The sequence below is a fragment of the Carassius auratus genome, unplaced genomic scaffold (assembly GCF_003368295.1).
Source record: "Carassius auratus strain Wakin unplaced genomic scaffold, ASM336829v1 scaf_tig00023281, whole genome shotgun sequence".
In the NCBI taxonomy this organism is placed as follows: Eukaryota; Metazoa; Chordata; class Actinopteri; order Cypriniformes; family Cyprinidae; genus Carassius; species Carassius auratus.
The window spans coordinates 43,155-57,815 of record NW_020525255.1 but is presented as its reverse complement, the minus strand read 5'-3'; the positions used below and the strand labels follow the sequence as shown (position 1 = coordinate 57,815).

At 36.9% G+C, this 14,661-nt stretch overlaps 1 protein-coding gene and 1 pseudogene across 3 annotated transcripts; one reads left to right on the top strand and one right to left on the bottom strand.

The window, feature by feature from the left end:
* Nucleotides 1-104: 104 nt before the first annotated feature.
* On the bottom strand, nt 105-4,385 carry LOC113077830 (signal peptide peptidase-like 2B; annotated as a pseudogene).
* Nucleotides 4,386-6,499: 2,114 nt separating this feature from the next.
* On the top strand, nt 6,500-11,318 carry LOC113077829 (death-associated protein kinase 3-like). 3 transcript variants are annotated; one of them, XM_026250095.1, is made up of 9 exons: nt 6,500-6,563; nt 7,321-7,408; nt 8,118-8,478; nt 8,947-9,076; nt 9,172-9,220; nt 9,343-9,369; nt 9,489-9,641; nt 9,951-9,996; nt 10,084-11,318. In XM_026250095.1, the coding sequence occupies exons 2-9, from the start codon at nt 7,347-7,349 to the stop codon at nt 10,615-10,617; spliced, it is 1,362 nt and encodes a 453-aa protein (XP_026105880.1). In that variant the 5' UTR covers nt 6,500-6,563; nt 7,321-7,346; the 3' UTR covers nt 10,618-11,318. The 3 variants fall into 3 exon arrangements, with proteins under 3 accessions (XP_026105880.1, XP_026105882.1, XP_026105881.1); XM_026250097.1 differs by having other exon boundaries at nt 6,516-6,563; nt 7,337-7,408; XM_026250096.1 differs by lacking the exon at nt 6,500-6,563 and adding an exon at nt 6,615-6,632.
* Nucleotides 11,319-14,661: the final 3,343 nt, after the last annotated feature.

The following is a 14,661-nucleotide window of genomic DNA, read 5'->3' as shown; positions in this document are numbered from 1 at the left end:
AGTTCAATTGCCAAACTTTATTTTCGTCTAAATGAACACTTATTTTGCTTTTTGGTAAAAATTAAAAATGAAATAAAAAGATATTTTTGTGCATCACTGCTTTCTTTCCTTAAACCCTGGAAATCTGTTCATCATGCATTACCTGGTACCAAGATATCCCCAAAGCCCAGGAGAGAGAAGGGCCGGTCACACAGGACCAGAGGAGATGAATTCAACCTGGGCACTTTCAGCACCATGGGAAGCTAATGAAGACAGAGGCGCAAAATTGACACCAAAAATATTACAAATACGTATTTAAATGTATGCAAATAAAAAACAAAAAGAAATCACCTTCCTACCTTCTCATGAGTAGAGGAATCCGATGGACCAGCTGCCACCTCTACCATGATACTTTCCCCACTCTGCACATAACACCACACAAAAATATGCAAAATAATATACAATTCTATTGTATCATTCCATCAGTTTTTGTTTAAAAAAAATCTCATACCTTAGTTAAGAGCGGTGTTATGAAAACAAAAAACACGTCATACACGAACAGCACGACCAGCAGAAGAGTGCAGGCCTACAACGAGAGGAAATGTATCATCTCCACATCCTAAAGATGTTATGCTGGCAACTTGGCAGCATCCAGCGACATTTAACCTCACCTTGAAAGTGGGAAGCCTGATTGTTTTCAGCATGTAGAGACAGAACACGATGCCTAATGCATCCTGAAGTATCCATGCCCACCTGGGAACACGATATTTGATCAGACACTGTAATACTTGCTGAAAGTGTCCTAAGTGTGTGTTTTTTTTACTATTCTTACTGGTCTTCATTGCGGAAAACTCCCAAGTGACACTGACTCCTATACAGAAGGCTGAAAGGATCAGGCATGCGCACCTGTGGCCGCTTGTGGCAGTATGGCAGGTTATTCTCAGGTATCCTGTCAACACAAAGCATTTCTTTAATACAAAGCCAATAAGAATCTTATCTAGTATTTTCACCGCACATCTCTAACCTGCATTTCCCAAACGGTATCCTTCGGACAAAAGGCCAAAGACAGCTGTACAGACCAACGGCGGATGCAAGACAGAACGTGGCGATAGTCATATACACTGTGAGAGACAGAGCGAGGAATACATTAAATCATTGAGATCGAACGAAATGCTGACAGTTTATTAAAAGACAATAACAACCGAATCATCTATTTACCCAATTGATCATAGAAGAAATACAAGAGCACCAGCATAGAGCAACACATGACCACAAAACACACAAATCATAATGGGGGTGACGTCGACGGTCTCCTCGTCTTGTTTCTCAGCACTGTCGTCTCTCTTGTGCTTCATGTAACGTCTAAAGGCACACAGATGGGAGTTTAGTTAAATCAGTTCTGCAGGCTGTCAGCTTTATCACTCATTTATCTTGCAACCTGTGCCTCAAGGGTTCACACTGTTACAAGGGCACAGTTCTTACTTTTTAATGTCCCTGCTGCCAGCCCAGTATCCTCCGACAGCCACTGTGCCACCGCCATCAGGAAGATGAGCAACATGTTATAGTCCACCACTGGTTCATTGGGTGCGTACATGGCCACCCTGCCGTTTCTCCTCAAACGTCTAGAAACACATTTTTGTTGTTGTAGCCTTTGTAATTACAAAATGATATGCGTTTAAGTGATTCTGAACTTACTTTACTGATGTCCAGCATGTCTTTATAGCTTAGCAAGGCCACTGGGATGCCGATCTCCTCATACTGGGACTTGTTGCCTGAGGGTGGAGTCTGTAAATCATTTCAAACAAGTTCATTTATGTGTGACTCATGATGGATGTTTATATGCCATTAATGGTGTTATGATGTGTTACCAGTCTATCTTTGCTGACAATCAGAAGTCCTTTGGCACCATTCATCTGGGCCAATCTGACTTTCTCGTAGAAAGTGCAATTTCCTCTCATCACCATTGGGATGCTGTTTGGGAAGCCCCCCTCAGGTACATCAGAGGGGAGCACAGCACAGAGGTGGTGAGATCGTAGGTCTGCAGCCGAGCCTGAGGAAAACAATACAGGGTGAATGAGTGGCAGCACTGTAGTAAAACATTGCATCCAAATTGTAACTGCACTTTCAGATACAACAGGGGTTTTGTTGGAAATGCTGCAATTGATTTGAAAGCCATCAGTAAGAGATATGGGTCTTTCTATTTGTGTGTGTGTATAAAATGTAAATCGCTACTAACTGCTTTACTGAGGTCCTGAGGTAGTCGAGCCCACTGAGAGTTGAAGAATATGCAGTAATCTTTGCCTTTACTTTTCCCCCCATCGCTGAAATGTGCCATGCCATATTCACCTAAAACCTGTGAATCAGAACAGATACTGCATAGGTTAACATGTTTGTGCATAACAATGCTGTGCAAAGAGGGGAACCTTGGCAAAAGGAGAGAAGCATGTATACATCTGTTCTAAATAGGTAATTTGAACTTGCATAAAGGTTTTTAGAGTTTCATTATTTATATGATGTTATAAGCATGAATAATAACATGAATGCATATATGCGTGTGTGAAGTGACATTCAGCCAAGTATGGTGACCCATACTCAGAATTCGTGCTCTGCATTTAACCAATCCAAAGTGCACACACACAGAGCAGTGAACACACACACTGTAAACACACACCATTTATGCTGCGGCGTCCGCGGAGCAGTTGGGGGTTTGATGCCTTGCTCAAGGGTCGTGGTATTGCTGGCCCGAGATTCGAACCCACAACCCTCTGGTTAGGAGTCAAACTCTCTAACCACTAAGCCACGACTTCCCCACAAAATGTGTATGCGAGTGTGTGTGTGTGTTTGTGTGTCGTTACATGTTCGTATAACATCGAAGTAAATATATCTGATAATAACAAAATAAAAGAACAATGAAATGGCCATGAAAGTACAGTAAAAAGCCATACAATCACTTACAGATCATTAAAATTGGCCTTTCCAGCAACTGTGAACAATTATTACATAAAGACAGAGTTTGCTGTCACTCACACAAACACAACACATAATCAGGTTAATATATGACACTAAAATAAATCTATAAACATGAACCAAATTAAATCAAATGCAACGTAATACTCATTGTAACATTGTTCAAATCTAAACAAAATTCTATAATTTCAAAATTCTTCTAAAATGTCACTAGCAATATATCTCATCATTTGAACAAAAACTACACTGGATTGCAAGTCAGAAGTTTATACAAACACTTAGTGGTGATGGATAGTGACTAAAGGTGAAAGTGTTGTATTATTTGTTATGCTTAGCTTAAAGCTAATTGTTACTATAATTTATGTTACCCTTATATGATTATATTTCCTTAAAATATTTTATACAAAGAAATCACATAAGCTCATAAAATATATAATTATAGTAATATAATTTATATTGGGATCAGAGGGATGTGGGTGGCCATGTAATGCCAGAGTAAAGTAATGCCATAACAAACATACACATCTGTGTTCAGATCACCTTTTGTCCTGACAAAATCAAATCAGTGTAATGACAATATTCCCATCCCCTGAATAATAAGCTTTTCCATATTCCAAGTTTTCCTGATGCACTGGTGACTTCATGTGCTTGAGCGAGTTGTGAAAAGTATGAAAATAAAGGAATTGTTGGATTTCAAATCAGTAAGGGTTGAGGCATCAAAAATAACTAAGTAACGAGCTGTTTTATGGATGGTAACTGTAATTTTATAAACTAAATCTTATTAGTAATTACTTAAACTACTAGTTACTGTAAAAAGTAGTATTTTTACTGTAACAAGTTACTGCCCGGCACTGGTTAAATATTTATAAATACTGCCTTACTATCACAATAACCTCTTCAGGAAATTCATAATTCCTACAAAATATAAGGTACTGTATATAGTAAGGTAACAGTTTTCAAACGAAATGGTTTTAACTTATGTTACATTATTTTACCGGTAAAATTACTGACATTTTCTGTCTACAGTATCATTGCTTGCAAAATAAATAATCAAATTAAAATAAATCCAGCGAAAATGACAGTTTGTCGCTCGTTTGATCAGTGTCGTCTATGTTTCTCAATAACAGTGTCATGTTAACAGGAGTGAGAGAGGACTCGGCCACGCGGCCCCGAGACATGCACGAGCACATCCTACTGACGTCCGTCGCAAGCTAAGCGTAGATAGCATGTAGCTACTAATCATCGGAAAAATAAAACAAACTGGGTATAGACCTGTTGAGGAACACACCAAAAACCTTACGGATTCTTTTGTGTTTTCTTACGTCTTACCTGTTCAATCAAAAGAGCTGCCCAAAGGAGACTTGACAAAAATCGCATGATGCCTGATTGTCGTCGTCTCCCTCATCTGCATTGCCTTTCTCCGACTCAACTATCAGCTGTTTAAGCGTATCCCGCCCACATTTTGCAGTACGTTGCCGATTGGCTACCTTCGTCCGCTTCCGATCGTCCACTCTTGGCCTATTGGCTTTCGCTCTAATCAATCAAGTTTTAGTCACGCCTCCCCTTCTTAAAGTCCCCATTTGTGTAATTTCTTTAGTGACATCATATTTTACGACCAGTTTTTCAAAACCATTAGGCCTAATGCATTTAAGTCCTTTGTTGTTTTTCCCTTTGATGATTGATTTTTTTTTCTAACTACTTCACAGCTTCTTGTCATTTGTTTTTGATCTATGCTTTTGTTGTTTCCTTTTATTTTAATTATATATATGCTTACATTATCATATTTTATATATTATATATAATATTTCAATGTTTTTCCTAATGTTATTTTGAAGAGAACATATAAATACATACATTTCCATTTTTATAAAAGAATTAAGGAATTGTAATGACCCTACAAGTGATTGGATTTTTCAAGTGATTAATTTTTCTTCTCCATTAACAGACATTATCTGTACATGTGCATATTCTCACATGACAGAAGATGGCTTTACTGGCCACATATTATTGTCTTTCTCTCTTCCACTTCTCAAAGGTTGCCAAGTGTCAAAAGTCATCAGTTTGTGTTAAGAGTTAAATATTAGAATGGATAGAATTAAATATAGATATGACAAAATGTCCAAATGCATTTTCCCAAATTTCTTCTGCTAAAAAAAACCTAAAAGATGTTTTGAAGAATGTTGGTACGAATAAAGGAATACAGTTGGATCTATTGATTTCCATAGTAAAGTCATTGCCAAAGGTTTTGGCAGTGACATAAATTTTGATTTTTGCAAAGTTTGCTGCTTAAGCTGTTGAGGTTGTTTATTCACATTGTTTTTAGATCATTGTATGAAGTGATCATTTGCATTTTAAATAATTGTTAAAAGCTTCATTGGCCAAAAAAAACTAAAATACATAAAAATCACTATTTTTTATCCTGACAAAAAATGACCATAACATTAACTGACTAATCATACCAGCAGCACATATAAATGTGTGATTGAGTACTAGTCAGATAATCAATATCATACTAATTAGATTGTAAAAGCAGACTGATTGCTATAAAAGGAGGGAGGAAGTACTTCCAATCATTGTGCTCTTGTTAGCAATAGTTACCTCCAAAGAAACACATGCAGCCATCATCGCTTTGCATCAGAATGGCCTCACATGCAAGGAAATATTGAATATTGCACCTGAAAGAACCATTTACCGGATCATCAAGAACTTCAAGGAGAGATGTTGGACTGCAGTGAAGAAGTCTTCAGGATGTCCCAGATTGTCCAGCAAGCATCAGGACCATCTCTTCTTGAGCAGTCAGCTACAGAATCGTGTCTCCAGCAGTGCAGAGCTTGTTCAGGAATGGCAGCAGGTTGGTGTGAGAGCATCTGCATGCACAGTGAGGCCAAGACTTTTTTGACAACAGCCTGGTGTCAAGAAGGGCAGCAAAGAAGCCACTACTCTCCAAGAAAAACATCAAGGACAGACTGAAAAAAACACTGATTTTGCAGAACATTTTCCATGAAGTCAAAAAGATTTTGTGGTTTTTAAAAAAACTGAAATGTTGCAGCTATTGTTTCTTGACACAGTATGATAAACATCTAAAATGTGAGCTGAAAATGCTTTATATGATTGTCTTGAATAATTGACACAATTACAGACTCACATTTCACATACATAGTCTATACTGTACACACAACAGCAAACACAATTATGTGAAGCACACATATCTGAAGTTCACTTACATGCTCATTAATGAGGATTTGACACTGGCAGTGAGATTAAAATCAGTCCCTGCCACTGTGTGCTCTGGAGGTCTATCTTGTGAAACACTGATCCATAACAAAAATGATGTCTTTCTTTACTTTTGTTTGTTCCTTTATTATTATATTTTTCAGGCAAACTCATTCTTTCACTCAAATACACCTTTTTATGTGTTATAAGTATGTTGTGGTAACGCTGAGAAAGGAAGCCCATACAAGTAGTTTTTAACATAGACCAGCTAACACCTGACAGAAACTTAACAGGTACACTTAAGCTGACGTCATCCTGCGGCGGAGTCAATGATGTCACTGACAAAGCCACGCCTCTCAAGAGCGCAACAACCGGAAAATACTGAGGAATGCGGCGACGTTAAGGTATGTAACATACTCTCAGCGTTTTCTTATTCTAGATGGCATTGTTTTATATAACATTATTAATAACATGTAAGAGAAATTCTTATATATGTATTCCGTAACGTGTTTTTGTGTGTCAACGTACGAGGCTTGCCGGTTTTCGTTGGTCGTTGCTTTTACAAGTTAGCCAGATGGCTAAGTACCTTGAAATAGTGCTTTGGTAACTTTTAGATATTTTGTGCATTATCGTAATATACGTATTATATTTATCTTATTGGCCACATTTCAACTTATTTTTGGCTGTGAAAATTTACCTCTGAGCTAATATAAATGCTTTAGTTATCTTTACAGATTATGGTTCAAACATGACTTCCAGCATAGCTTTTGAGATGTAATTTTGTGTTTGTGTGTGTGTGTAAGTTTATATTGCAGTGCAGTGTTAAAATATTAGCTTGATTAACTTTATCTATGATAAACAAACAAAAAAGAAGGTTACAGAAAAAATCTGGCAACATGGTTTATGACTGTAGGTAATGACGTAAGTAGGAATAGAATGTCCACATTCTGCACATGGAACTTTTCAGTCCAATGTCAGTTTAAAATCCAACTTTGCCTGAGGTCAAGGGTAAATACCAAAACATGTGCACACTAAAGAACAGTCAGGAACCATTTATAGTGATTGAAAACAAAATGTCGAAGTCTTTAGTGGACTGAAGACAAAGTCAAAACCATGAAACTAAACTAGGCACTATTTCTGGTCATTTTTATTTTCTAACAGTTTGATTCATTTGAAGTCAGCAAATCATGGCTGGCTTCAGACAGGAGGATGTGGAGCTGTACTATGAAATGGGAGAGGAGTTAGGAAGGTAAGAGATGTCATTTCCCTCCTTAAAACTCTGTAAAAACCAGTTTAAACTGTTCACAAAGATTAAGATAACACAAAGATTAAGATTTGAATTATCCAAAGATCTTAATGTTTGATAAATTAGTATAATTATATGTAATTACAAAAGAACTTTAAGAAAAGGTACGTGAAAACATCATAGTGTTTGGTCTAGAGTTGCCAAGGTGACGTAGTGTTTGTGCTTATCAGTGCGTTAAAACAACAGACATTATGAGAGCCCTGCAAGGCCCCAGCACAGTGACTTAATAATCTGCAAACACTGAATCAATCCTGGCCTTTTTTCTATATATGGACGTGGATGTTTCTGTGCTGTGCTGCTGCAGGATGACATCACTGCTTTACAATGCATATGCTCGCTCTCTGAGCCTTGAGAACAACTGTAGCGCAAATGAGACTTCACATGGGCCAGAGAGGAGCCATCAGGGGAATACTTGAACCACTTTTTATAGTTTCCTTGATTGCATTATGTGGAATTTGTACCATTTTACCAAAATAAGTTATTTTCCAACTCTTATATATAGTTACTGGAGTTTTGGTTTTGTGGAATGTATGTACCTCTGAGTGTTAACATGTATAGTTCACACATTACCCATTCTATATCCTTATCTTCTATATGCAATGACATGATTTCTTCTTTTTCATTTCGGTTTTCTCTGTACCATGTTTGCCAGTGGGCAGTTTGCCATTGTGCGTAAATGTAAAGAAAAGAGCACCAGAACAGAATATGCCGCCAAGTTTATCAAGAAGAGACGCCTGTCATCCAGCCGACGAGGCGTGAGCCGAGAGGAGATTGAGCGGGAAGTGAACATCCTTCGAGAGATCCAACACAGCAACATCATCACCCTCCATGACATCTTTGAGAACAAGACCGACGTAATCCTGATTCTGGAGCTGGTGTCTGGAGGGGAGCTCTTTGACTTCCTGGCTGAGAAGGAGTCACTGACTGAGGAGGAGGCCACGCAGTTCCTCAAGCAGATCCTGGATGGAGTACACTACCTCCACTCGAAACGCATAGCACACTTTGACTTGAAGGTGAGCACTAGGATGATTTGTTGTAAAAGAATAGTTCACCCAAAAATTACAATTTGCTGAAACCTTACTCAATCACAGGCCGTCCAACATGTAGATGAATTCGTTACTTCATCACAACAGATTTGGTGAAATGTAGCATTATGTCACCAATGGATCCTCTGCAGTGAATGCGTGCTGTCAGAATGAGAGTTCAGACAGCTCATAAAAAACAACACAATAATCCACAAGTAGTCCATAGTCCATCGGTTAACATCCTGGGAAGTGAAAAACTGCATGATTGTAATAAATCCATCAATAAGGCATTTTTACCGTCAGACCGGCTAATATACATAATCCATAATAATGCTTCCATCAGTGAAAAAGCTTCATTCACTGCACATGATCCATTGGTGAGCAAATGATGTAATGCTTAATTTCTCCAAAGCGGTTCAGATAAAGAAACAAACTCATCTACATCTTTGTTTTCAGCCTGAGAACATAATGCTGCTGGATAAAAATGTGCCGAACCCCAGAATCAAGCTGATAGATTTTGGAATTGCTCATCAGATTAAGGATGGAAAAGAATTTAAAAACATCTTTGGAACTCCTGAGTTTGTTGGTGAGAATTTGAGATTATTATAACCCTTTTTTATCCTTATGATAACTTTATCAGGAGTCCTTAATCTTTGCCGTATCTTTTTTTTTTTTTTGTAGCACCGGAAATTGTGAATTATGAGCCTCTTGGTCTGGAGGCAGATATGTGGTTAGTCATAGCCATGAATGATTTATTTTTTTATATTAGTTAGGTTATTAATAATTGATATTCAGTATACCAGTTGTTAATTTTGCTGAGAGTTTATTTTCTTGTGATTTTCTTTCCTGCAGGAGCATTGGAGTTATCACATATATACTGTAAGTTGTAATGTCACTTAAATGACTTGTTTGGCTGCAGCTGATTACATGCTTTCCACACCCAAATGATGCTGTTTTATTTGCTTTAATAATATTAATGTATTATTTATTGTCTGTAGCTTGAGTGGCGCTTCTCCGTTTCTTGGTGAGACCAAACAAGAAACACTTACCAACATTTCAGCAGTCAATTATGACTTCGATGAAGAGTACTTCAGTAACACAAGTGAGCTCGCCAAGGACTTTATTCGCCGACTGCTGATCAAGGATCCTAAGTTAGTCAAATCCAGTTCTGTTACTAAAGCTATCAAAATTATGTAATGAAGTAAATATATAAAAAAATGTAAATATTAGATTAAAAATGTAAATGAAAAAAAATAATTTTAAGTTGTGGTAATAAAATTACTAAAACTGAAAAAATAAAGCTAAATGGACATATAACAACTAAATCAAAATATTAGTAAATAGTATAATAGTACATAAATAATACTAAAATAACTCTAAGTGGCCTCATTTGCTTATTAATAAGAAAAGTTAATTCCTGTTTGTTAATCTTTAATTTAATATTTGCTTTTAACATTCAGGAAGAGAATGACAATCGAAGACAGTCTCCAGCATTCCTGGATCAAGGTTCGAATGTTTCTCTTTTCCTCCCTCTTGAGTTTAGTAACCATTTGTGCTGTGCTTGACTAATTCTCATCCCACCCCCCCATACAGGTGATTAAGAGGCGTAATGTTCGTCCTGAGGAGTGTGAGCGTAAGACAGAGCGCAGGCGTCTGAAGACCACCCGTCTAAAGGAGTACACCATCAAATCCCACTCCAGCATGCCTCCCAACAACACCTACATCAACTTTGAGCGCTTCTCCCAGGTCATGGAGGAGATCTCAGCAGCTGAGGAAGGCCTACGAGAGCTGGAGAAGAACCAGCGCTCCTGTGCTGAGGACGTGGCTGCTCTGCTCTCCATCTATGAGGAGAAAGAAAGCTGGTACAAGGAGGAGAGCGAAAGCATCGCAGCAGATCTGAATCAGATCAAACAGGAGCTGCAGAGAGCACAAGCCCTGCGCAGACAGAGCCAAGAAGAGACCCGTGCTGCCATGCTGTCAGCCAATGCCCTCAAACGCAAGTTTGGCCGCTTGGAGAACCGCTACGAAGTGCTCGCTGAGCAGATGAGCTCAGAGGTTCGCTGGGTGGAAGAGCTGGTGCGCTCGATTTCAGCTGAAAATGACACTCGCAGCACCAGCGTGGCTTAAGCTGCTCTGTTTGCTTTCTGAACACAATGACTATCTGATATATTCGCTTGGGATATGCAGAGCAGATATAGAGTATTACATTTGCAATAAGCTTCATGTAAGCCTGTAGAGTTCATGTTACTCGTAGAACAAGGGTGTGCATGACATGTGTTTCGCTTGTGCATTGCAGTATCCTTATGTGATGCCTGTCTGTTACAGCTGAAGCAAGCATTTAGTATTTTTAATTGTCACCTCAAAAAATATACATGCTGGATCAGTAGATAAAAATTTGTTTATTTAAAATTCTATAACAGCACTTGGAGCAAAGCATATTATTGATGTACATTGTGAGTAATGCACTACACAGTCCTCTATGAGGAATTTAATAAATCCCAAGATGCCAGTTGCATTTGTTGCTCTGCATGTCCACTTTTCCTATGCAAATCAAATTCTTATTTTATGATATGAGACAAAGAGTTATGATAGTCCCTAATGCTGTTTTGAATGGTCTGTACATATATCTAATACTGCTTCTGTATCTATGAATATGACTATTTAAAGGGATAGTTCTCCTATAAATGAACATTTTGTCATTTACTTACCTTCATACCATTCCAAATCCACGTGACTTATTTTCCCTGTGAAGAGCAAAAAATGTTTTATTTGTGTTTAAGCAGTAATAGTATGTTCAAAACAGTTTATGTTCCACAGGAAAAAAAAAATTAATGTTTTGAGGTTTGGAACGACATGAGGGTGACTAAAACGTAGAAGAATTTCCATTTTTGGGTGAACTATTTCTTTAAAGCTTTTCTTTTATTCAAAACACACTTCAAACATTCCTTTTTTTTTTTGTATGACATTCCATATGCAAGTGAGCATTGGTATCTGGAAATGGCAATATTTATATTTGTTGGCTTACAGTACTCTATCTGTTAAGTTGTTTTATTTACTACAAGTTTATGTATATATATATGTATATATATATGTGTATATATATATATATATATATATATATATATATATATATAATATACACACATCAGAAAAGTCCAGTCAAATAAAATAATTGAATAAGAATAGAGTTACAGTGTCTTTATTTTTGTTTGTGGGCTGAGGAACGCACTAGGAGGTGAAATGTAGTGTTTTATAACTCTGAGCATTTGACAATCTTTTATCTTAATTTTCAACATGTCCAGAGATGTTGAAAGTCCCAGAGTTCTAATTAAACAAAAGATTTTTCCATCTCCATTGTAACATAATCGTGTTTTGCTGTTCAGATAAACATTTGGATTTTTGGGGTCTCGTAAATGCAACTGTTTACTTTGAAATTTCAAACCACAGGACATCAATGAATAGTCTGAGAACTGTTAGCTTCCCATGAGATGTGTTGACATAAATCAACAGTGCATGACTCACTTTAGCTCTGGCAACATGAACTTTCCAGTTTTTAGTTTCTTTGGTCAATTTGAAATGAATTTATTCCAAGTTCATTTGAAGGGGATAATTCCGCCAAAAATGGTATACTTTTTTCACCATCATGTTGTTTTAAACATGTATGGCTTGCTTTATATTCTAAACAATATTTCTACTGTTTTTGTCCATATAATGAAACATACACTTTTAATTTATGGACAAAATACGCATAGAGATATTTTTGTGCACTTGTAAAATAATTATAAAAATAAAAAAAAGATTATTGGAGTATGTTTTATAAGAAAATATCTTGTACTTTTTTTTCAGTGCATTTTTCAGAAAAATAATAGTGAGGAAATTCTGAGAGAATGTTAATTTTTGGGTAAATTATTCCCTTTAATACATTTTAGTCTGTCTTAATCCCATCATACTCGTCTCATATTGCATTATGAATCATTACATTGATTTAACAACCATACTGCCATGAGGACATAAAAGAAAACCCCAATGTTTTTTAAAACAGTATTATTTTGCAGAGCTCTGATAAGGTCCTTAGAATAACATTGTAGGCATGCTGACGTAGAATCCACTTATATCCAGAGAAACAGCCCAGCCTCAGTGACTAAAACACAGCTGGTTCAACACGGATCCACTTAAACTTCCCTCCCTATCAGACCAGACAGAAGAAGGTCTCTTTCTCAGGATGGCCAGGTCCAATTCAGCCCAGAACACCTGTAACTGGATTATGGCTCTCCTGGCTCTGTGGTCCGTGGTCTCTCTGATTGTCATCGTGGTTTGGGCCACCTGGCCCCCCTTGGCTGGTGTTACACAATGCAAAGAAGCACAACAGGCCTTAATTGAGAAGATGGAGGGAGCCAAAGTGATGAAGGAAAAAAAGCAAGCGGACTTAAAATCTGCACTGAAGCTGAGCTTGGAGAACCAGACCCAACTGCAAGAAGAGCTGGGAAACCTTCTGGAGGGTCAGAGGAAAACAGATGCATCTCTAACAGAGAGTCTGCGACTGCAAGCGAGTATCAGAAAGTTATGATTGTGCCTTGAATCTTGTACTGAGTTTAACCACAGTATTGTAAAAAACTGATATAGAGACTATATAATTGAATTGGTTTTAATTATGATAATTGATTTTATTGGATATTACCCCTATTTTAGATGATCCTAAAGAAAAATTTAACAGCTTTGGAAAATCAAAGATTCAAGCATCAGAGCGATCATGCAAGACTCGTTTCTGAGCTGGCTCACCAGGAAGGTAAGAAAGCCTAAAATATAATTTTTGTTCATAAATGATAAAGTTGGTGTACCCAAATTCGTCATCTGCATGTTTTTCCATTAGAGCATACTTGTCTCTTTTTAAGGAGCATAATGTACTGTAGATTGCCATCCAGATTCTGTGATCAGTAGCACTAGAAATTAATATATATATATATATATATATATATATATATATATATATATATATATATATATATATATATATATATATATATATATATATATATATATTCATAATCATTTTTAATTAGCTTCAACTTCAATTTATTTCTGTGCACTTAGGTAAAGAATCTTTTTTGTTTCCTAAATGTTAACAAATTTATCATTGACATTTTATTTATTTTTATTATTGCATGAGCTTAAATAGCTTACATTTTACTTCAGAATATGACCGATAAGAAATGTAAGAAAACGTGTTCATTAGCCCTATTTTGTTGTGCGCAGCTCTTCTTGAGACTCTGTGGGTGAATCTGACCAGTGGATCGCATCACTTGGATTCATGCGCAGCTTCACAGGAAGCGGCGAGGAGCCTGCAGGTGGCAGCAGAGAGTCAGCGGAAAGCCTGTGAAACCAAAACAACTTACCTCGACAAGCAAGTGTGAGTGATTATAAATCAACCGTACAGTATATCATACAAGACTTTGATTTAACACTGCACTGTTTCATTCGTTTCTTTATCCATTTTACAGAGAAAACTGCAAGGTGAATGTGTGAAGAACAGAAGACTTCCATAACAACATCACAAAATGGCCTCTACATTAAACTTGAATTATTGCCGACAGAAAATGTTATACTATACTACAGTTATAATATGCAAAGAGGACGAACGTATGTTGCCGATTATCAAAGGAAGTGGTATAAAGTATACTGACATAATCTCCTTCATAATGAGACATTCTGACATATAACTTACAGCAATGTGAAATGATAATAATAATAAAGAATCATTTAAAAAAAACAATAACTATTAAATAATAATAACAATACTAATTATGTGTGAATAAAGTTGGGATGACATGAAAATATTTTACTTTGATTAAAAAAAGTACATTAGTAGGCTACATGGAAAGTGCTATAAAATATAGTGATGTGACATTCTGGGATATTTCCATGGTAAATCAAATAAATTATATATTATTGCTGTTGTTATGTGTGAATAAAGTTGGGTGGACATTAACATATTTGATTTTGATATTTTTATTAGGGGCCAAGCACCGAAGGTGCGTAGGACCCTCTTGTTTTTGTTGGCGTTCTTATTATTAGGGGCCAAGCACCGAAGGTGCGTAGGCACCTATTGTTTTCGTTGGCGTTATTAGGGGCCAAGCACCGAAGGTGCGTAGGCACCTATTGTTTTCGTTGGCG

What these genes read in the sequence shown, in the direction of transcription:
- LOC113077829 (XM_026250095.1), top strand. Translation starts at nt 7,347, where the DNA reads ATGGCTGGCTTCAGACAGGAGGATGTGGAGCTGTACTATGAAATGGGA. An exon ending in TGGAACTCCTGAGTTTGTTG is followed by an intron (nt 9,077 to 9,171) that starts GTGAGAATTTGA and finishes TTTTTTTTGTAG; the next exon opens with CACCGGAAATTGTGAATTAT. An exon ending in TCCAGCATTCCTGGATCAAG is followed by an intron (nt 9,997 to 10,083) that starts GTTCGAATGTTT and finishes CCCCCCATACAG; the next exon opens with GTGATTAAGAGGCGTAATGT.